Source organism: Monodon monoceros, unplaced genomic scaffold (assembly GCF_005190385.1).
Source record: "Monodon monoceros isolate NGI ecotype Baffin Bay Population unplaced genomic scaffold, NGI_Narwhal_1 Super_Scaffold_16, whole genome shotgun sequence".
Lineage (NCBI taxonomy): Eukaryota > Metazoa > Chordata > Mammalia > Artiodactyla > Monodontidae > Monodon > Monodon monoceros.
The window spans coordinates 93,187,829-93,210,593 of record NW_021703772.1 but is presented as its reverse complement, the minus strand read 5'-3'; the positions used below and the strand labels follow the sequence as shown (position 1 = coordinate 93,210,593).

The window sequence follows — 22,765 nt, the reverse complement described above, 5'->3', positions numbered from 1 at the left end:
AAGTTCTCTGAGTCCAGTGGCTTGGACTTGGCGCTCCCACCATAGGAGCCCAGGCCCGACTCCTGGCCTGGGAGTGAATATCCTGCAAGCCATGTGGCGTGGAAAGAAAAGTGTGGGGGGGGGGCGTGCAGAACAATAACTAAGAATAAAAAAATAAAATTAGAGAAATTTTAAAGATTTAGTAGAAAAAATAAAAAATATGAATGAAACAACAACACGGTAAAACAGGACTACAACAGCAAAAAAAAAAAAAAAAAGCTTTTGACAAAATCCAACATCCATTTATGATAAAAACACTTAATGAAGTGGCTAGAGGGAATATACCTCAACATAATGCTATATATGACAAACTTACAGCCAACATTATATTCAATGGTGAAAAAAGCATTTCCTCTAAGATCAGGAACAAGCCAAGGTTGCCCACTTTCACCAATTTTATTCAACATAGTACTGGAAGCCCTAGCCATAGCAATCAGATAAGAAAAAGAAATAAAAGGAATTCAAATTAGAAGGACAGAAGTAAAACTGTCACTGTGTGCAGATGACACAATATTATATACAGAAAATCCTAAAGACACCACCAAAAAAACTATTAGAATTGAATTCAGTAAAGCTGCGGGAATACAAAATTAATATACCGATATCTGTTGTATTTTTACACGCTAACAATTAACTATCAGAAAGAGAAATTAAGAAAACAATTCTACCTATAATTGCATAAAAAAAGAATAGAATACCCAGGAATAAATCTAACCAAGGAGGTAAAAGACCTGTACTCAGAACACTATAAGAAACTGATGACAGAAACTGAAGATTACACAAACGGAAAAATATACTGTGCTCATGGATTGGAATAATTAATATTGTTAAAATGACCATACTTCTCAAGGAAATCCACAGAATCAATGCAATCCCTAGCAAAGGACCAATGGCCTTTTTCACAGAACTAGAACAAATAATTCTAAAATGTGTATGGAAACACAAAAGACCTGAATAGCCAAAAGAATCTTAAGAGGTGGTGTTATCATGCATCCTGATTTCAAACTATATTACAAAGCTACATCATCAAAACAGTATGGCACTGGCACGAAAACAGATACGTAGATCAATGGAATGAACAGAGAATTCAGAAATAAATCCACACTTACATCGTCAATTAATTTATAACAAAGGAGGCCAGAACATACAATGGGGAAAAGACAGCCTCTTCAATAAATGGTGGTCGGAAAACTAGACAGCTACATCCAGAAGAATCAAACTGGACTACTTTCTCACACCATATGCAAAAATAAACTCAAAATGGATTAAAGACTTAAATGCAAGACCTGAATCCATAACTCCTAGAAGAAAACATAGGCAGTCTGCTCTTTTACATTGACCTTAGCAATATTTTTTTGATATGTCTCCTCAGGCAAGGGAAAGAAAAATAAACAGATGGGACTACATCAAACTAAAAAGTATTGCACAGAACAGGAAACTATTAACAAAATGGAAATGCCATCTACTGAATGGGAGAAGATATTTGCAAACAATTTATCTGATAAGGGGTTAATATCTAAAATATACCAAGAACTCATACAACTCAATATCAAAAAAAGAAACCCAATTAAAAAATGGGCAGAGGATCTGAATAGACATTTTTCTAAGAAAGATATACAGATGGCCAACAGACACATGGAAAGATGCTCAACATTGCTACTCATCAGGGAAATACAAATCAAAACCAAAATGAGATATCACCTCATACCTGTCAGATGACTACTATTAAAAAGACAACAAATAACAAGTGTTGGTGAGGATGTGGAGGAAAGGGAACCCTTGTGTACTGTTGATAGGAATGTAAACTAATATAGCCACTATGGAAAGTATGGAGGTTCCTCAAAAAATTAAAAATAGAACTACCACATGATCCAACAATTTTACTCCTGAGTATTTTTCCAAAGAAAATAAAAACACCAATTTGAAGAGATATATGCACCTCTTTGTTCACTGCAGCATTATTTATAATAAGATATGGAAGCAACCTGCATCCATCAATAGATGAATGGATAAAGAGGATATATATATATCCTCTTTATCCATTTTATATATATATATATAACCTCTTTATCCTCCAGTATATATATTTGGTATATATACAAAATGGAATACTACTCAGCCAGAAAAAGGAATAAAATCTTGCCCTTCGTGATGAGTACCTAGAAGATATTATGCTAAGTGAAATAACTGAAGGAGAGAAAGACAAATACCATATGATTTCACTTATATGTGGAATCTAAAAAGCAAAACAAGTGAACAAACAAAACAGAAACAGACTCATAGATAGAACAAACTGGTGGTTGCCAGAGGGAAGAGGGTGGGGAGATGAGTGAAACAGGTGAGGGAGATTAAGAGGTACAAACTTCCAGTTGTAAAGTAAGTCATGGGGATGAAATGTACAGCATCGGGATATAGTCAATAATATTATAATAACTTTTTATAGTGACAGACGGTAACTAGACTTATCTTGGTGATCATTTTGTAACGTATAAAAATATAAAGTCAGTACATTGTTCACCTGAATCTAGTATTATAAGTCAATTATTAATTAAAAAGTTAAAAATTAAAATTTTAATTAAAAAAGAAGGCTGACCCATGGGCAAGACAACTGTAATGGTCTAAATACTTCCAGATATGTCAATTATATCTCAATAAAGCTGGTAAAAAATGAAAACAAAAAACCCCAAACCTTCCAGAGCTTACAGGAGCTTCTGTGCTGAAAAATATATTCCTATCTGATTCATCTATACAGTAATGTACTGTATATAACAGTCACTTAAAGGAAAAATATTTTTTAAAAGTCTTAAAGTTTATGTTTCAGCTTGAGTTAACCAAGTTTGACTTCAGAAAGTACTGTTACTATAAGTTAAAGAGAAAAAGAAATCTGAAATGCAGGAAGTCATGCAATACAAGAGATGGGTCTATGACAAAAGCCTCATTACAAATTTGACTCTACTCTAGCAGAATGCTTTGTGCTCCATGCAACAGCTAGACAGAACTTTCTGTGGAGCCTGCTACACTCAGCCACTGCAAATGTCAACTGGTAACAACTTAGTACAAAAACTACTGTGCTAGGAGATAGCATCTACTCATTGTTTAAGCATTATTTTCTTCTTTCATATTATAGTCACCTTCCTCAAGATGGTCCAATGAGTTTACATGTGATAACCCCTTCTATGTAAACACGTGTCAAGAAGAGACAAAAACAAAATTAGACACAGGCAAAAATATTTTGTAGTACAATGTAATAAAAAACTGAAAGACACAAATGATGGCATAATTGTCACCAAAGAATGTATGAACAAAAATAGACATAAATGAGATAAAAACTAATTAGAAACTTCAGACGTAAAAAATATAGTCATTGAAATAAAAAAATACAACAAATGAGGTTAATTTTAGACAAGGCATATTTGAAGAATAATTAAATACATCAGAAGACAGGACCAAGGAATTCATCCATACACAGAATAGAGACAAAGATGAAAAATATGAGACAATAGAATGGTTAGAGGCCCAAATTTAGCTGTTTAGAGTTTCAAAAAAAAAAAAAAAATGGAGAAAGTGGTGAAGAAGCAGTATTTGAAGAGAGACTTGCTGAGAATTTTCTGTAATTGAAAACAGATATGAGTCCTAGACAAAAGGCACACTGAATACTGAATAAGATGAATAACTGTCAAACAGATCATAAGGAATTAGCAGAATATCAAAGATAAAGAGGCAAGTTAGATGCTACCAAGGAAAGAGGCCAGATTATCTACAAAGGAAAAACAACTATATGGTACTGACAGCAAACTGTTTGTAGGCAACAAGAGGGTTTAATGGTGTAAAAAAAAAAAATTAAAGAAAGCAGAAAGAAGAAAAATGATACAAAAGCAGAAATTAATGAACTAAAATACAAAAAATAGAGAGGATTAATAGAATCAAAAGTTAAAAATGTCAGCTGAAGAGATTTTAACGATAAATGTCTAATAAGACAATAATTTAAAAAAGTTAGAGAGAAAAGGCACAAAAAGATAAGATTAATTTTTTTAAAAACCATGAGAATACTATGAACATTATTCCATTAAATATAAAACTCTTTCTTGGGAATTCCCTGGCAGTCAAGTGGTTAGGGCTCTGTGCTTCCACTGCAGGGGGCCTGGGTTCGATTCCTGGTTGGGAGAACTAAGATCCTGCAAGCCGTGTGGCCTGGCCAAAAAACAAAACAGAAACAACTCTCTCTTAAACAACCTATTTCAAAAATCAGAGACTGATATGCCATAGACATCCAAATTGAAAGAGAACAACATGAAAAAGAACACAGATATAAACATAGATATAAAATCTTTAAATATAAAATTAGCAACTATTAAGTGGACTGTAAATGTTAAGAATGTATATTATAATTATTAGAGCAGTCACTAAAAAAAACAGAAATAAGTTTACTTAAAATGCCAACAGGAAAACTAAAGTGAAATTCTAAAAACTATTGAAATAGTCATTTAAAAAAAGACAGGAAAGGAAAAATAGATAAAAAAAAAAACAAGAGGCAAGGAGGAAACAAAAAATGGTAGATACAAATCTAACCGTATAAATAACTACATTAAACCTTTTGGGATAAACTCTCCAATTAAAATGTAGATTGTTAGAATGGATAAACAAGATCCAACTATATGCTGTCTATAAGAAACTCATTAAATATAAAGACAGAGGTGGGCTGAAGGTAAATTATGGAAAAAGATGTACCATGTAAACAATAACCACAGGAAGATGGGAATGGCTATATTACTATCAGATAACACAGATTTCACGAGAGAGCATTACTGGAGTTATAAAGTGGCATTTCATTAGATAAAACGGCCAATTAATCAGGAAGACATAACAATCATATAAGTGTATATTCCTAATAACAAAGCTTCAAAATACATGAATCAAACATTTACAGAGTTACAGGGAGAAATAAGACAATTCCAAAATCATGTCTGATTTCAGCAATTGAAAGAACTAGACAAAAAACCCAGTAACACTTTTTATAAACACTCTATCACTACACTCAACAAGGACAGAATACACATTCTTTCCAAAAGCACATGGTTAGATTTACAAAGAGGTATGATGAACTAGTACACAGAACTAGTACACTGAAAACTAAAAAAAAAATATTACAAAAGGAAATTAAAGAAGACCTAAAAAAAAATGGAATGTTTTATATTCATGGATTGGAAGACTCAATACTGTTAAGATGGCAATTTTCCCCAAACTGATCTATACAGTCAGTGCCATCCAAATCAAAACCTCAGCAGGCTTCTCTGAAGAAATTGATGATATAAAAATATAAATGGAAAGGCACAGGACTTAGAATAGTTAAAATAATCCTGAAAAAGAAACAAGGCTGGTGGACTTAAACTCTCTGATTTCAAGATTTATTTAAAACTGCAAAAATCAAGACACTGTGGTTTTGGTGCAAGCACAGACACACAGATCAATGGAATAGAACAGAGTTTAGAAATAGACCCATATTTATATGGTTAACTCTTTTCCACAAAGGTGCCAAGTTAATTCAACAGGGAAAGGATAGTCTTTTCAACAAATGGTCTGGATCAACTAAATATCTACATGAAGGGGTGGGGGGTAAGAACCTTAACCCTTACAAATACCGTAGACAAAAGTTAACTCGAAATGGAAAACAGATGTAAACGTTAGAGCTCAAATTACTAAAATTATAGAAGAAAACATAACAAAAAATACACGTGACATTGGGTTAGTTAGAGATTTCTTAAATAGACCACAGGAGCACAACTATAAAATCAAAAACTTCTGCTCTTTGAAAGGAAACTAAGGAAAAAAAGAAAAGGCAAGCTTCAGACTGGGAGAAGCTAGTTGCCAAACATATTTGACAAAGCACTTATATTCAGAATATATAAAGAGCCCTTATCAAGTAGAAGACAATCAACCCAATAAAAGAAACGAGCAAAAGATATGAAGACAGTTCACCAAAGAAGATATACAAATGGCCAATAAGAACATGAAAAGATGCTCAACATCATTAATCACAAGGGAAATGAAAATTAAAGCCACAATGAAATACTACTATACAACCACTAAAATAGCTTAAGTAAAAAGACTGACATTTCTGGGACTTCCCTCATGGCGCAGTGGTTAAGAATCCACCTGCCAATGCAGGGACATGGGTTTGATCCCTGGTCCAGGAAGATCCCACATGCCACGGAGCAACTAAGCCCGTGTGCCACAACTACTGAGCCTGCGAGCCACAACTACTGAGCCTGCACGGCGCTACTGAAGCTCGCGCGATCTAGCGCCCACATGCTGCAACTACTGAAGCCTGCGTGCCTAGAGCCCATGCTGCACAACAAGAAAAGCCACCACAATGAGAAGCCTGTACACCACAACAAAGAGTAGCCCCTGCTCGCCACAACTAGACAGAGCCCGCTCACAGCAGTGAAGACCCAATGCAGCCAAAAAAAAAAAAAAAAGACTGACATTTCTAAGTGTTGGTGATGATGTGGAGCAGCTTAAACTCTCATTCACTACTGGAAGAAATTTAAGATGCTACAGCTACTTTGGAAAATGTATGGCAGTATCTTATAAAGCTAAATATACCTTCTTATAGTTCGCAGAAATTTCACTCCTAGGTATCTACTTAATAGAAGTGACAACAAGCCTGCACAGACTTGCAAGCAAATGTTCATACCACCATTATTCACTACAGATTAGAAACTGGATGCTACTTATATGTATATCAACTGGTAAACAGACAAGCAAATTATGGCATATCCATCCTATGGAATACTACTGATCAATAAAAAGAAGTACACTATTAATATATGCAACAACATGGATGAATCTCAAAAACATCATGCTTAAAGAAGTCAAACACAAAAGACTATATATTGTTCCATTTATATGAAACTCTAGAAAAGATCTTTGTTGCCAGAGGTGGCAACTATAAAGATGCACTGTGGAGCTTTCTAGGGCAATGGAAATGTTCTGTAGTTTGATTAAGGTGGAGGTTACCTGACTATATAAAATTACCAAAATACATCAAACTACACACTTAAGAGGAATGAATTTTGTTGTACATATTAGCAAGTCTAATTCAGTAGTACATACACAAAATAAGACATCATAATCAAGTAGTATTTATTCCAGAAAAATATCAGGAATTTGTATTACTATCATCTGTCATATTCAAAACTAAAGGAAAAAAATTGCAGCAAATACAGAAAAAGTATTTGACAAACTCAAGACTCATTCTTTTTTTTTTTTTTTTTTTGCGGTATGCAGGCCTCTCACTGCTGTGGCCTCTCCTGTTGCGGAGCACGGGCCCCGGACGCGCAGGCCCAGCGGCCACGGCTCACGGGCCCAGCCCCTCCACGGCATGTGGGATCCTCCCGGACTGGGGCACGAATCCACATCCCCTGCATCGGCAGGCGGACTCTCAACCACTGCGCCATTATTATACTATTTTGGGGCTTGGGGATTATGCAATACAGAAAAAAATTGGTATAGTTCATTTTATTCTTGGTGTAGCTTAAATGTATTTAACACTTCTGGGTGCCTACCAAACTCAAGATACTTTGGTAGGTTATGAAAGAAAGATATAAAAATTGAGTCTCTACTCTCAAAGAGCTCATAATCTAGATGGTGAAATAAATTAACTTTAAAAAATAACGGGCAGGGCTGCCCTGGTGGCACAGTGGTTGACAGTCTGCCTGCCAATGCAGGGGACATGGGTTCGAGCCCTGGTCTGGGAAGATCCCACATGCCGCAGAGCAACTAGGCCCGTGAGCCACAATTACTGAGCCTGCGCGTCTGGAGGCTGTGCTCCGCAACAAGAAAGGCCGCGACAGTGAGAGGCCCGCGCACTGCGATGAAGAGTGGCCCCCGCTTGCCGCAACTAGAGAAAGCCCTCGCACAGAAACGAAGACCCAACACAGCCATAAATAAATAAATAAATTTAAAAAATAAAAAAAATAATGGGCAGATATTTATGATCCAAGGGTAATGTTCTACCTTTCTGACCCTCTTACTTTTTTCTGTATTATTTTTCCTTTTCCTGTAGGAAATATCTGCATTACATTATTTTGTTCCTCACCATTATGTGTGGTTCACCATAAAATTAACATCAGCATCAACATATTTAAAACTCTGGAGGAAAAGTGTTTCTAACTGTAATTCTTAAACAGAAATTTCATTTTGGGAGGGAAGTGGGAGTGCATTTTAGTGACATTCACGAAATGCCAGTACCAGTTAAAAAGAAAACCAGAAAATTCTGCAATATTTAAAAAAAAAAATTTTTTTTTTGCGGTATGCGGGCCTCTCACTATTGTGGCCTCTCCCGTTGCGAAGCACAGGCTCCGGACGCGCAGGCTCAGCAGCCATGGCTCATGGGCCTAGCCGCTCCGCAGCATGTGGGATCTTCCCGGACCGGGACACGAACCCATGTCCCCTGCATCGGCAGGCGGACTATCAACCACTGTGCCACCAGGGAAGCCCCTCTGCAGTATTTTTTAATCTATGTGAAATAAACTATTAAAGCAACCCAAGCTTTCAGCTTTAAGAACTGTATCCTTACACCCATCTGAATTTACCTCTTGATTAATACAGGTTATGCATATGTCAGTTTTCATTTGCTTTTAATCATTTACATAAATGGGATGTCTATTTTTTTTCTTCTCCCAAATTATAAATGCCAAGAACCAGTTATAAAATCACATTGCCATGAAGTTACACAGAAACAACTATAATTAGCTTTAAAATTTTATTGAAATTCAGGTTTAGATTATTTAACAATGTATTATATTGTATATTTTCTAACCAGTATTCTCACCTGCTTTACATTTCTGAGCACAATTTTTAAGAATTGATATTTTCTGCCTAATTTTCCATGATATGCCAATTATACATTCATTAAAATCTCAGATACTCCCCTAAAATTCTTACCTCAACGTCAGAATTTAAAAAAATAAGACCAAATATTGAAAATGTAAGACATTAATATTGTAGCCACTGCAATATAGAAAAGAAAATTTACACAATATTAACTGTTTAAAATTGCTGTTAACATTTATTGTAGTAATGCAATATATGAACGTTTAACATAACAATATGAATTTTTCATTAAAATGTTCAACCATTTCCTACTGAAGCATGTCCAAAGTTATAAAAATCTTCTCTTTTAAAGTAACCTATACTGAATTAGTCCAAAAGTAATTGTGGCACTTTGGATAAGACATTTATTTTATTGCATATTTTAAGTACCTAAGGTACAGCCTGATTAATAGCAGGTACTGGAAAGAATAGAAAGCAACAGTTTCCTTAAGGAGTAAGTCGTTTGGGGTCACGGGGAAACATTGAGGTCTGACGAACATTGTGCAAGCCCAAAAACAGCATAGTCACTCGTTCCAACCCTGGAGAAAACAAAATAATCATTAATTCATTTTCTGAAACTCTCCCAAGGTTTTACCTATTGAAAACTACCAAAATAATATCACTGATCAACAAAATGCTTTTCCTTGTTAGGAAGAAAAACGACTTCTATTATTTTGAGTTTAAAATGGAATATTTTGGGTCTGATTCAGAAACAGATGATGCTGTATATGGGAAGGACTAAATGAGATATTCTTAAGCTGTATGGATTCTGTGAAATGTGAACTACAAAAATCTATGTAAATATCCAAAATTTATGATCTAAAGAAACAAAAAATATTTTATAAGCCTATTATTATGTTTTCAAATGAGACCAGATTTTAATTATGTAGTCCAGGCCATCAGTGTAAGACGAAAGTCATAAACTTGTTCACGGAAATTTGATTTAACAGAAGTTACCAGAAATTTATTATAATTCAATACACATGAAACATAATGGTTCCTAGCATAAAAGACTCTATAATACATTATTGTACTAAATGTATTGAATGTAGAAGAGTCTGATTTTGACATGTGACTTAAATACTATATTACTGACAAGAATTAAGAACAAGTATCACCTAGGAAACACAGCAAAACTAACAAATGAAACTTTTTGTGTGCAATATGATATATCTAGTTCACTGAATTGTAGCAGGCTAATACATCCCACAAAGAAGGCAAGGTCAAAGAATACTTTTATATCTCAACAACTTTTAATACGTTTAACATCTAAAAGTAATATAAATAAAAGAATTAATACTTATATTTCTATTCCTTACTCAAAAACATCTGCAGACGTAAATTTGAACCTTGTATTATAGTAACCTAACACTAATCAAAATAAAAGAAATCACCATATCCCATCTTCCACTCAAATATTAATTAACAAAAATAGGTAGTATTTTGATAACCATTCAAGTGTCTTTCTTCACAAGCACGATGAAAATTTACATAGTCAGTTACAAAAGTCTGTAAAATATCATGCAAAATGCACATCATTCAATATTCTAAGAGAAAATAGCCATAAATTTCCCATTGAAATTTAAACTATGTATATATTCAATGTAGCATTGTTTGTAATAACAAAAGGCTGGTAATACCCTACATTTCTATCAATAGGAAGCTGGTTAACAAGATTACCATGCGCCCTTTCAATGGATTCTATGTAGTGATTAAAAATGAATGAAAAAGCTCAAGTATTGATAAGGAACAACTTACAAAATATAGTAAGTGAAAAATGCAAGGTATTGAATGGTTTATATAGTACAGTATAATTTGTATGAAAAATGTATTTTAAAAAGTGCATGTAGCTTTGCATATTAAAGATTATCTTTGCAAAGGCAAAGAGGAAACTAGAAACAATAGTTTTCTGTAGGGAGGTGAATGTACACTCTTCTATATGCTCTGAATTTGAAATTTTTGTAAGTGTATTACCTGTTTACCAAAAACCCCAAAACAAACAATAGAAAACTTAAGAGTTTTTGATACGGACGTCCAAAAGTTGAGTAAGTTAAATATTTACTCATTTTCAATCACAGAGCAGCATCTTACATATACTCTAGAAGTGGTTCTAAAAGCCAATGAAATGTTACATTTCAACAAAAACATTTAGCAGCAATCTGAACTAACCTGAGGGAGAGCTTTAATCTGGGCTAACCTGAATGAACTCATGGGTACAGAAAGAAAAGAGGATACTCAAAATCAAATTTTCATTTAGTCGTAACTCACTTAAAAAAATTCTTATAATTCAAATTTGTATTACACTTAGCACTTGTGAACTTATTTGTAAGCAATAACAATATACAGAATTTACTTTTTGGAGTCTAGTGCTGAAGAAATTTCGTTAGAACTGAATGAACACTTTGACAAATGAAATCTGGGTTGGAAATATTGTCATAATACAAAGAAATATTACCAATGCCTCCACCAGCATGAGGAGGGGCTCCAAAGCGGAAGGAATCAATGTATGCCTTAATTTTCTCCAAATCTACAAAACAAACATAAAAAAAACCCCACATAATTTATCATCTTATTTAGCTTAAAAAAATTGCAAAAGCAATTACTGTACAATGAAGATTAAAACAAATGACTGTTTCCGAAAATTCTTTAAAGCGTTTTAAAATTTATTGTTTTCAGAATATACATGGCCCTCCTCAATATATTTAAGTTGTTTACCAATTCCATGATGTAAGGCTCTCTCTGTTAGCAGCTGAGGATCATGTATTCTTTGAGCTCCTGACAGTATTTCTTCTCCTCTCATGAACATATCATAAGAGTTGGAGAGTTTCTGCAGGAAAAACAAACAAAAAAATACCACTCAAGTGGCTATCACCCTATCACACATATGTGGAAAAACACCCTTTGTTGCATGAAGAGCAAGTCCATTTTTTCCTACAATTAATGATGGAACCTGCTCCAATAAACATGATTTGTTTCTCTAAAACAGGATTAAACTAGTGAGGGTTGAATAATAAGTTCTTCCTTGCCTCTATCAGATTTTATGTTCCCCTTCTCCCACACCTTCCAACAACAAATCAGAACATATCTTCTTTTAAGAAGTAGTGCTGATTCTTATTTCACTTTATCATCTGAAATTTTTTAAGTGTGATATGATTTTGAGATCACTTTTGGAACTTCAAATTATCAACAGGTGTTAGTCTTTTTAACTTTTAAAACGCCATTATTTTAAGGAAAGTAAATTGAACATCAATTTACCATAGCTCAAACTATTCCTTATCAGGTTTTAACTTCTTTCCTTGTCTTTCAATAAACCAATGGTTCTCAAAGTGTGATTCCTGGACTGGTAGCTTCAGTATTACCTTATCAGAAATACCAATTATCAAGCCCCACCCCAGACCAACTAATCAGAAAGTCTGGTGATGGGGCCCACCAATCTGTGGTTTAAAAGCCCTCCAAGTGATTCTGATGCCCACTAAAGTTGGGGAACCAGTGCAGAGGAAAAACAATGAAAAGCCACAAGACATTACTTAGATTAACTACCAGGATAGAATGTGAATTCTTAGTTCAAGGTCAATAATAAAATGATTTGGTAAAGTCTTCAAATCTATTAATAGTATTTGTTGTTTATATAGTGTTACTTCCTCATACATCTTTAAAAATGACATGAGGAAATTCCCTGGTGGTGCAGTGGTTAAGAATCCGCCTGCCAATGCAGGGGACACGGGTTCGAGCCCTGGTCCGGGAATATCCCACATGCCGCGGAGCAACTAAGCCTGTGTGCCACAACTACTGAGCACCTGCGCCACAACTACTGAAGCCCACGCGCCTAGAGCCCGTGTTCCGCAACAAGAGAAGCCACCACAATGAGAAGCCCACGCGGTGCCACAAAGAGTAACCCCTGCTCGCTGCAACTAGAGAAAAGCCTGCACACAGCAAAGAAGACCCAACACAGCCCCCCACAAAAATAATAAATTAAAAAAAGAAACACATGAAAATTATTTTTAATACAGGTTCTGGGGACTAATTTTCTAGAATATTCAAATTTCACAGTATCATTTTGACCTGACAGAAACTAGTAGCAATACGTATAAAAACGTGTCCATCAAAACTGCAAGTTACTAATGAAAACCATTATTCCCATTGTACAACTTGACACAGTGACAATAAAGTTTTCCCTCTTCCCCCAAACAGGTTATTTAAAATCAAATTACTTACAGGATTTCTTGGGTCAGGCATGGTATAGAAAGGTCTTACAGCCAATGGATATTTATCAAGAATATAAAAATCTGTATCATACTATAAAAAGAATAAATATGATTAAAACAGATTTTTAAGAAGTTTAATGAAAGTAAAAAGAAGGCTACCATTTCAATTAACTGTCTTTTTTTATACATGTTTTGTTCCTCAAAATTACTGTAATTACACTCTATATACAGTAACTATTCTGCTTCTTTCAAGTAACACCTGTATCCTACAGTATTTTGCCATGTTATAAATTCTTCCAATATACTTAATTTTTAGGAGTTGTTGACTATTCGATCATAGTTCAAATATGCATTTTTCGTTTTCTTTTTTTGGACATGTAATATCTTTACAATTTCTCCTCCATTGAAAATTATGCTGTGATAAACTTCTTTGATTTTCATTTTTTTGCATTGCAATTCTAGCTCCTTTAGTTTTTCAGATGCATTTTATAAGTATTTTTGTTAAATTATCCCAAATCTCATTGGGTTTTACAAAAACTACATTAAATCTATAAATTATTTTGGGAAAAACTGACGTCTTTTACTATATTCATCTTAAAAAATCCTTGATTATTCCCCCCAGTAATTTAAATTTTCACTTAGATATCTAATATTTTAGATACTAATTTGGTAGTTTTCTTAGATGAAAACTACAATTGAAATAAATAACATTAACATGAAATTATGATACTTTTGTTAGAAAGAATATGTGACCTACATTTAGTTAAAAAGAAACCAGTCATGTTTCAACTGTTTTGATGTTAAACATTTTTCCTAAAACTGGAGCATAGAGAGAATGTCAACAGAGTTGACAAATTAGAAATGGCCCTACTGAAACATCATTTTAAAGGTATAAACTCAGTACTATGCAGTTTCACAAACAGGCTAGTTCCCCAGTCAGTTGAACAGTTTTGAGTGCAACCAGCAGGAGGAGCTCAAGGACTGTTTTTATTCAATTACACAATTTTCTTAATTTCTTTAAAGATCACACTAAGTTTAGTTTTTCTCTTCTTTGGAATTTTAGAAAATGAGATAGGAAAGTAGCTTTCATGTAAGAGGCATAAAGGAAATTCATTCACCCTCTAGTCCCATGAATTAGCAAGGGTAGTCAGGGAACACCATTTCTAAATAATTTAAAATCATCTTGAGGTCCTCTCTAACTAATCTGACAATCAGACCTAGACATCACTTTAGAGGTACCTCAGTACAACTTATACAAAAATCAAATACTGAGCTAATCATACCATTTGGGCAAAGCCTGTCTGAGTACTTTTTATTTTCCTAAGAATTAAAAAAAATATATTATCCCCCTTGGTTTTTATTTATTCTGGAATATTACCATTCTAGGAAGATTAGCCCCCCTTGCAACTGTTCTCTAGTTCCAGGGTATGTTTCAAATTTATAAAAAGAAATCCAGCATGTACAAGAGTCCTTACCTTTTCCTTTACCAAACGACCCAACAGTTTTTCATTTGGTGTACTGAAAAAGAAACAGGAAATCAGATATTTGAAGATCAAACAGCAACTTAAAAGAGTTTTAAGTTAATAAGGAACCTCTTCTATTTGAAGTTCTCAAAGGATAAAAAATTTAGCCAAAATACATAGTTGTCTATTCTGCTCCTTTTTAAAAAGGCAACTACTACTGGAAACCAGTTATGAGTGCACCTGGTACAGTTAGTAGGTGCTGCTCAATAATATTTAAATAAATAGAATTTAGCAATTCACTGATTCACAAATAGCATGAAGTAGTTTCCTACAATTACAGATAATGAAAGTTTACCATACCAACATAGGCTTATCTTGCCATTAAATGGTTCTACTTCAAAATGGTCTCTCCTTTTTTACTCTTTATCAAAGATTTATAAAACAAAAATCAGTATTTCCAAGTAAAATGTAACAGTGTATATATATAAACCAATTACATTTCTATAGCCAGGACTTTGCTACTTTAAGTTCTATCCTATTTAAGAAAAATTTCCAAAATACTTACAAAAATATTATCCAACTTAGAGTAATTATAGAATTTATGGTTTTCCTTAAAATGTCATCTAGCAATGTACAGGATGATTAAAACAATATATATACATATGTGTACACACAAACACATATATATTTGTTAAACAAATAAAGGTAAATGAAGGGTTTTGGGTGAAATATGTTTTTAAAAAAACCTTAAAAAAAATAACCCTCTCTTCCTTCCTATAGTGATATGAATTATTGTGTTGGCTTAAATATTTTAACTTAAGAACCCTTGAATAAAACATAAGTAGACAGAAATCTCTAATCTTTATTAAACTATATAATTAATTTCAAAATTATAAATTGTTTGATCTGAATTTAGATAATATAATACAGTTATATCAAAGATCAGTGACTTGTATAACTTTTAGAGATCTTTAAAAGTTTCATACTCTAATCCTGTATGGGGACAGATTTAGGCTGTTGTCTATGCCCTCTAACACCACTGATTTAGAAAGAGAGTTCACATATTAGATGATAAAATCACAGGCAAAAGGCCCTATATTTTCTTTAAAGCATTAGAAATATGAAGCAGGGGGGAAAATGCACAAAAATGGTGTTTATAAACAAAAATACTGAAGCTTAGGCAAACCACATTAAACATAACATTTTTTTTTTTTTTTTTTTTTTCCTGTACGCGGGCCTCTCACTGTTGTGGCCTCTCCCATTGCGGAGCACAGGCTCCGGACGCGCAGGCTCAGTGGCCATGGCTCACGGGCCCAGCTGCTCCGCGGCATGTGGGATCTTCCCGGACCGGGGCACGAACCCGTGTCCCCTGCATCGGCAGGTGGACTCTCAACCACTGCGCCACCAGGGAAGCCCTAAACATAACATTTTATTTCAGATCACACATTGAACAAAACAAGCATGATACTATATACCAAAATTAATAAAATTGAAGTTTATCAACTGGGTGAAAAATCCATCATTCATCAATATATTTATTCTTTTGTATCTTAAATCTAATTACTAAAGTTTTAAAAATCACAAAGACAAACAAACCTTAGATCTTCTTCATCTCCCATTTCAATTCCGGCTTCCCTAAGCATAGCTAATGCTTCACAATACTCTAGTCTTAAAGTTGGCTCCAAAAATTTGAATGGCTCACATGGGAACTGTTTATTCACCGTCTGAATTTCAGTTTGAAACCTATTTGTACAATGATTAAGAGTTAATAAAAATGTGTGAAATAAATGTTTTCCCCACATGAGGTCACTGTGGCAATACATAAATGTAAAAAAATTTTTTAACCAATACTGGTGAAATAAGGAACATACAGCTTTTTTTCTTCCACACACTCAATACACATTTTTTTCTTAAACAAAGAAGCAACATTTTTAACATTTCATTGGAGTTATTATATGTGCAGTGATAAGGAAAGGACAACTTGAACAGGTTCTGGGGTAGAAACATGCCCTTTCCAGCTGCACCTGCTCATTGCCACAGATCTCCTAGCTGTCCCGGGAGCCTGTACTCAAGCGGGCAGGTGACATGGACCCAAGAGCCTATATACTATTAGTTCCACGGTTCCACTGATAACAATTTTGAATTCAGAGACAACTCAAAAGGAAATGCTTTTAGAGCAAAGCTCTTTCATGTAAAATCAGCCTCAGTATAGAAAATTGCCTCAGGGACTTTTAGGCTCTTCAGTAGTAGAAACAGCAGCTAAGAAAAAATATCTGATAGGTATTGAATATCTGTTCATGTCACATAAAATCATGCTTTGAAACAGTGTATGTACCAGAAAAAAACTGTTATCAAGAAATTAAGTTAAATAAGGAAATTTAAATACTTAAAAAATATTTAGCACCATTTCTCAATCTCATTTGTCATCACAGTGGCATTAAAGGATAAAAAACTTTTATAATTCATATCAGCTCACATTGTTAGAAACATAAAATACCCATTTTATGAGGCATTAAAAAATCTGACTTTTTAATACTTTAATAACACTTGTTATCATCAAGGAAGACCAAATTAATGAACACTTATCTTCCCCCATTCTCATTATACCATAAGTTTGTTTAGGAGAGTGCCTATTTCTTTCTCATTTTAATAATCACTATAGTATGTTTATTGTCTACCTTCTAAACAGGAGGCACAAGACAAATGTTTACTGCACTAAACTGCTGCTGTGGAAGATGCTAAGATTGAAAAGGTATATTTTTACTAAAGTATTTATGGATGAAATGATAGCTGAGGTTTGCTTCAAAATAAGAGGGCAGGGGGGAAATGGGTAAAACAAAATTGGCCATGGACTGACAATGGTTGAATTGGGTGATGAGTATATGGGGTTTCATTAGGCTAGTCTATCTACTTTTGTAAGAGATCTAGAATTTTCCATGATTAACAGAATTGAAAAAAGTATGTTTACATTCTATGAAAACAGTAGAAATAAAAACACTACTACTTCCTGATTAGTCTTAAAGTTTTAATGGAAGTAATAAACTTTAGCCATTGATTTATTCAAATCTTGATATAAGTAGGGTTAAGATGACCCCAATAATTAATTTTTAAATTGCTTTGCTTTGGATACTAACCCCTATTCATGTTAATCAATGGTAATACAAAAATATGAATATCAATATTTTAATACATTATTGACCGGAGATGTATTAATACGTCTTTTGTTACCCATATGTCATTGACCAGAGACGTATCAATACGTTTTTAGAGAGTGATACAATTAACATCACCGTGCGGAGTTGTTAGAGCTTAAAATTGATCAAGGACAGCTTATGACTGTCATTATCATTCACATTTTGCTCCATTAGGTTTTTGTTCCAACCTTGTGTATATTATAAATGCAAGTTTATTACCATAAAATTTTCAAAAATGATACATCACAAAATTTTGAGTGAAGAATTTTTCAGTGAATTTTATGCAGATACTTTTTCTGACTGTCCGAGCGACATATATACTAGTGTCTCAGAAGACAACAGTTCTTCAGAATGTAGTTCTGATTTAGACAACGTGAATATCAGACAAACAAAAAGACAAAAAACCTTAGTGATTGATCCTAATAAGGAAAGTGAAAATGAAACTCAAGGTGCTAGAGAATGCTCCTTTGCTTCTACAGAAGAGTGGATTGAAGACAACATTTCACGAAAATTATTACATTTTACAGATGTGTTAGATGTAACTATTAATGTAACAACACACAGTGTTAGTGAAATAACAGAATTAATTTTTGGTAACAACTTTTTCAAGCTGGTTGTTTCTCAAACAAACTTGTATCGTACACAGAATGAAAAATCATATAGAAAGTATGATAAGGCTTTAAAATGGATAGATGTAACCAATAGTGACATGATGAAGTTTCTTGGATTAATAATTTTGATGGGACAAATAAGAAAGTCACACTGGAAAGAATATTGGTCGACTGATCCCTTACTTGAAACACCTATCTTTCCAAAGATTATGACAAGAAGAAGGTTCGAACAAATAATGACATTTCTTCACTTTAACAATAACTCAGAAACTCTACTTCCTGCAGACAGAATTTCAAAAGTTAAAACTTTTTTGGATTATTTTCTACCAAAATTTCAATTGATCTATATACCCTAACAAGAGCTATCACTTGAGGAGGCAATGATAAAGTGGATAGGACGACTCAGATTCAAAACCTATAATCACGGAAAACTTACAAAATATGGAACTTTGGTCAGGATGGTTAGCAAAAGTGAAACTGGATATATATGCAACCTTGCGATTTACATGGGTGAAGGAAAGAAACTGCAAGAAACTATTATTGGTCCTACAATCACCTTGGTTCATGGCACCATGTTTACCAAGACAATTATTAAAACAGTGTGTCCACATCTGAAATATTGTTGAAAAATAAAACCAGAGTTTGTGGGATTATAAGAGAGAATCGTGGTCTACCACACCAATTAAAGGAGAAATCTAAAAATCTACAGGGGGAGAAATGACATTCTTACGGACGGGAGAAGTGATTCTTCTTACGGAAAGACAAGAGGCTAGTCCACACAGTGACAACTATTCATGATGCCTACACAGCATCTACAGGAAAGGAAGACAGGAGACCTGGCCATTAGATAACTAAGCCCACCTGAATATTAGAGTATAATAAATATATTAAAGGAGTTGATCAATCCGGTCAGTATCTGGCAAACTTCAATATCCTCTGGAAAACTCAAAAATGGTATAAGAAAGTGGGTTTCTATTTGAGTAATTGTGGTTTACTCAATGCATTTAAAATTAACTGTAGCATTAATGCACAGAATAAAATGACTTACAAGCAATTTTTGTTAGCAGTAGCTGGAGAATGGGTAAGTGACCATTCTGGTGAATGTAGTGGTAGTCCTGTACCTGGTCTTTCTGTGGCATTTCTAAAAGAGCCCCTCACAAAGATCCACCTTGTTGACTATCAGGTAAAAGCACATATTCTAGAGGAAATAATACCCACAGGACTAAAAAAAAAATGCCGCCAGAAAGTGTAGAGACTGCTCTTCCAGGGGAAAGTGCAGTGAAACACAGTATATTTGTAATAGATGTTCTGCTCCCCTGCACAGAGTTGACTGCTATACTGCCTATCACACTCTAATGAAATATTAGAATGCTTTAGTAAAACATGTACAAACTTTCAAATAAATACATTAAGTGCAGGGCTTCCCTGGTGGTAGAGTGGTTAAGAATCTGCCTGCCAATGCAGGGGACACGGGTTTGAGCCCTGGTCCGGGAAGATCCCACACACTGTGGAGCAACTAAGCCCGTGTGCCACAACTACTGAGCCTGCAAGCCACAGCTACTGAAGCCCGCACGCCTAGAGCCTATGTTCCGCAACAAGAGAAGCCACTGCAGTGAGAAGCCTGTGCACCACAACGAGGAGTAGCCCCCGCTTGCTGCAACTAGAGGAAGCCCGCGCGCAGCAACAAAGACCCAACTCAGCCAAAAATAAACAATAAATAAATTTATTAAAAAAATACATTAAGTGCAAAAAAAGTTGATATTTACTCAAACGTGGGTGTTTCAATATTCACTTACATAACAAATCGCTGGCCACAGGCGTTCGTTTCTGCAAAAATCCCCGAGTCAATGATGTGTTAAAATACATTTGTATATTCTTCTGTGAGAGATAAGTACTAATGATAAACAGGAGAGGGATAGGACAAAAGCCAGATAACCCAGTTTACAACCGACATAGAAACTTAAAATTCCTAAATGCTATATAGAAGACAGAAAGAAGACTTTTATTTCCAAGTTGCCATGTTAAGTCTACTGAGAAAGCCCAGTGATAATGGTGTCTGAATCTCTAATTTGTAAGTAGAGATTTGATTTTAATCCCAAGGGCCCAGTTCATGCTTGGTCTGTTGTTACAAAAACCAAAGTGGAAATTTCATATTCCAATATTAAGTAGCGAAGATGTCAATACCTAAAATAAATGAGTTTCACAAACCTCCTTGAATTATAAATGTAAAAACAAAATGAGAAAAGCTCTATTCCTTCATTATAGTTTCAAAAGATATTTTGTTTTATAGGGAAACATCTGTCGTTCTGTTGACTATCTGAATGAAAAGTTGCTTAAAATAAACTCTATTGAAATGTTTCAGAGAACAAAGGTTAAAAGAAAAGGCTGGGAGGACTGGCCAAGATCGTAGAGTAGGAAGACCTTGAATTCACCTCCTCCCATGGGCACACCAAAGTAACTATTTACAGAGCGACTATTGATGAGAACAACCAGAAGACTAGCAGAAGGGATCTTCTACAACCAAAGATATAAAGAAGGAACCACAAAGAGACGGGTAGGAAGGGCAGAGATGTGGCATAGTCCACAACCATACCCCCAACGTAGGCAACCAACAAATAGGAGGATAATCACAACTGCAGAAATTCCCCCCAAGGAGTGAGAGGTCTGAGTCCTATATCACGTTCCCCAGGCTGGGGATCCTGCACCAGGAAGACAAGCCGGCTAGAATGTCTGGCTTTGAAGGCCAGTGGGGCTTGCATTTGGGAGAACTGAAGCCCCCACAGGAAACAGAAAATCCACTTAAAGGGTGCATGTAAAATCTCACATGCTCTGAGACCTGGGGCAGAAGTGGTAATCTGAAAGGAGACAGGGTCAGACCCACTTGCTGATCTTGGAGAGCCTCCTAAACAAGCAGAAGGCAACTGGGACTCACCCTGGGGACACAGATGTTAGCAGCAGCCTTTTTTGGGAGCTCATTCTATCGTGAGGACACTGGTGCTGGCAAGCACCATTTTGGAATCCTCCCTCTAGCCTGTTAGCACATGGACCAGGCCCGGCCACCAGCCAGTCAGCACTAGTCCTGGGAAGCCCCAGGCCAAGCAGCCAACCACACAAGGATAAAGCCCCATCTACCAGCAGGCCAGTAGTAGCTGTAGACCCCTTTCCTCCCAAGCCGCCAGCCACCCTAGGATCTGGCCCTGCCCACAAGAGGGCCCAGGATTGGGCCCTGCCAAATAGTGGACCAGCACCAGTCCTGGGACCTGTGCTGCCCACCAGTAACCAGCAGGCTCTGCACTACGTAGCGCTTGGCAACCAACTGGGCTGGGGGCCAGCCAAGCCTACCAGCATGTCCACAGAAGTCAGCCCTGCCATAACAGAAGGGCCTACACAGCTCATACCGCAGGCACCCCCTAGAGCATATCGCTCTGGTGAACAGAGGTGAGTGTGTTGCTGGGCCCTATACGATGTCTCCTACATAGGGCCACTTCTCCAAGATCAGGAAACATAATCGACCTACCTAATACATAGAAATAAGAACAGAGAATCAGGCAAAATAAGGTGACACTGGAATATTTTCAAAACAAAGGAACAAGATAAAACCCCAGAAGAAGAGCTAAGTGAAGTGGAGATAAGCAATTTACGCAATAAAGAGTTCAAGGTAGGGAATTCCCTGGTGGTGGTCCAATGGTTAGGACTTGGTGCTTTGACTGCGGGGGCCTGGGTTCAATCCCTGGTTGGGGAGCTAAGATCTCATAAGCCATGCAGCGTGACAAAAAAAAAAGAAAAAAAATCAAGGTAATGGTCATAAAGATGCTCAATTCACTTGAGAGAAGAATGTATAAACACAATGAGAAGTTTAACAGAGTTATTAAATATAAAGAAGAGCCAAACAGAGATGAAGAATATAGTAACAAATAAATACACTAGAAGGAATCAACAGTAGATTAGTTGATACAGAGGAACAATTTAGTGAACTGGAAGACAAAGTAGTCTAAACCACTCAAGTTGAACAGAAAAAAAGAAAGAATTAAAAAAAATGAGGACAGTTTAAGTGACCTCTGGGACAACATCAAGCAGACTAACATTCACATTATAGGGGTCCCAGAAGGAGAAAAAAGTGGCAGAGAATGCATTTGAAGACACAATAGCAGAAAACTTCCGTAACCTTGGAAAGGAAACAGATATCCAGGTCCACGAAGTACAGAGAGTCCCAAATAAGATCAACCCAAAGAGGTCCACACCAAGTCACAGTGTAATTAGGCAAAAATTAAAGATAGAGAATATTAAAAGCATCAAGGGAAAAGTAACTAGATACATACAAAGGAACTCCTATAAAACTGTCAGCTGACTTTTCAGCAGAAACTTTGTAGGCCAGAAGG

At 35.4% G+C, this 22,765-nt stretch overlaps 1 protein-coding gene across 3 annotated transcripts in view; it reads right to left on the bottom strand.

Moving 5' to 3' along the window:
• Nucleotides 1–8,678: 8,678 nt before the first annotated feature.
• DARS (aspartyl-tRNA synthetase) overlaps nucleotides 8,679–22,765 on the bottom strand; it is a 67,479-nt gene continuing 53,392 nt past the window's right edge. The window contains exons 11-16 of one of the 3 annotated variants that reach the window (XM_029225202.1): nucleotides 16,178–16,324; nucleotides 14,594–14,636; nucleotides 13,129–13,209; nucleotides 11,629–11,740; nucleotides 11,369–11,440; nucleotides 8,679–9,452 (exon numbers count right to left, since the gene is read on the bottom strand). In XM_029225202.1, coding sequence (XP_029081035.1) covers nucleotides 9,361–9,452; nucleotides 11,369–11,440; nucleotides 11,629–11,740; nucleotides 13,129–13,209; nucleotides 14,594–14,636; nucleotides 16,178–16,324 — 547 coding nt within the window. In that variant the 3' untranslated portion in view covers nucleotides 8,679–9,360. The remainder of the gene's footprint in view (nucleotides 9,453–11,368; nucleotides 11,441–11,628; nucleotides 11,741–13,128; nucleotides 13,210–14,593; nucleotides 14,637–16,177; nucleotides 16,325–22,765) is intronic. The other 2 variants (XM_029225201.1, XM_029225200.1) reach the window with 2 other exon arrangements.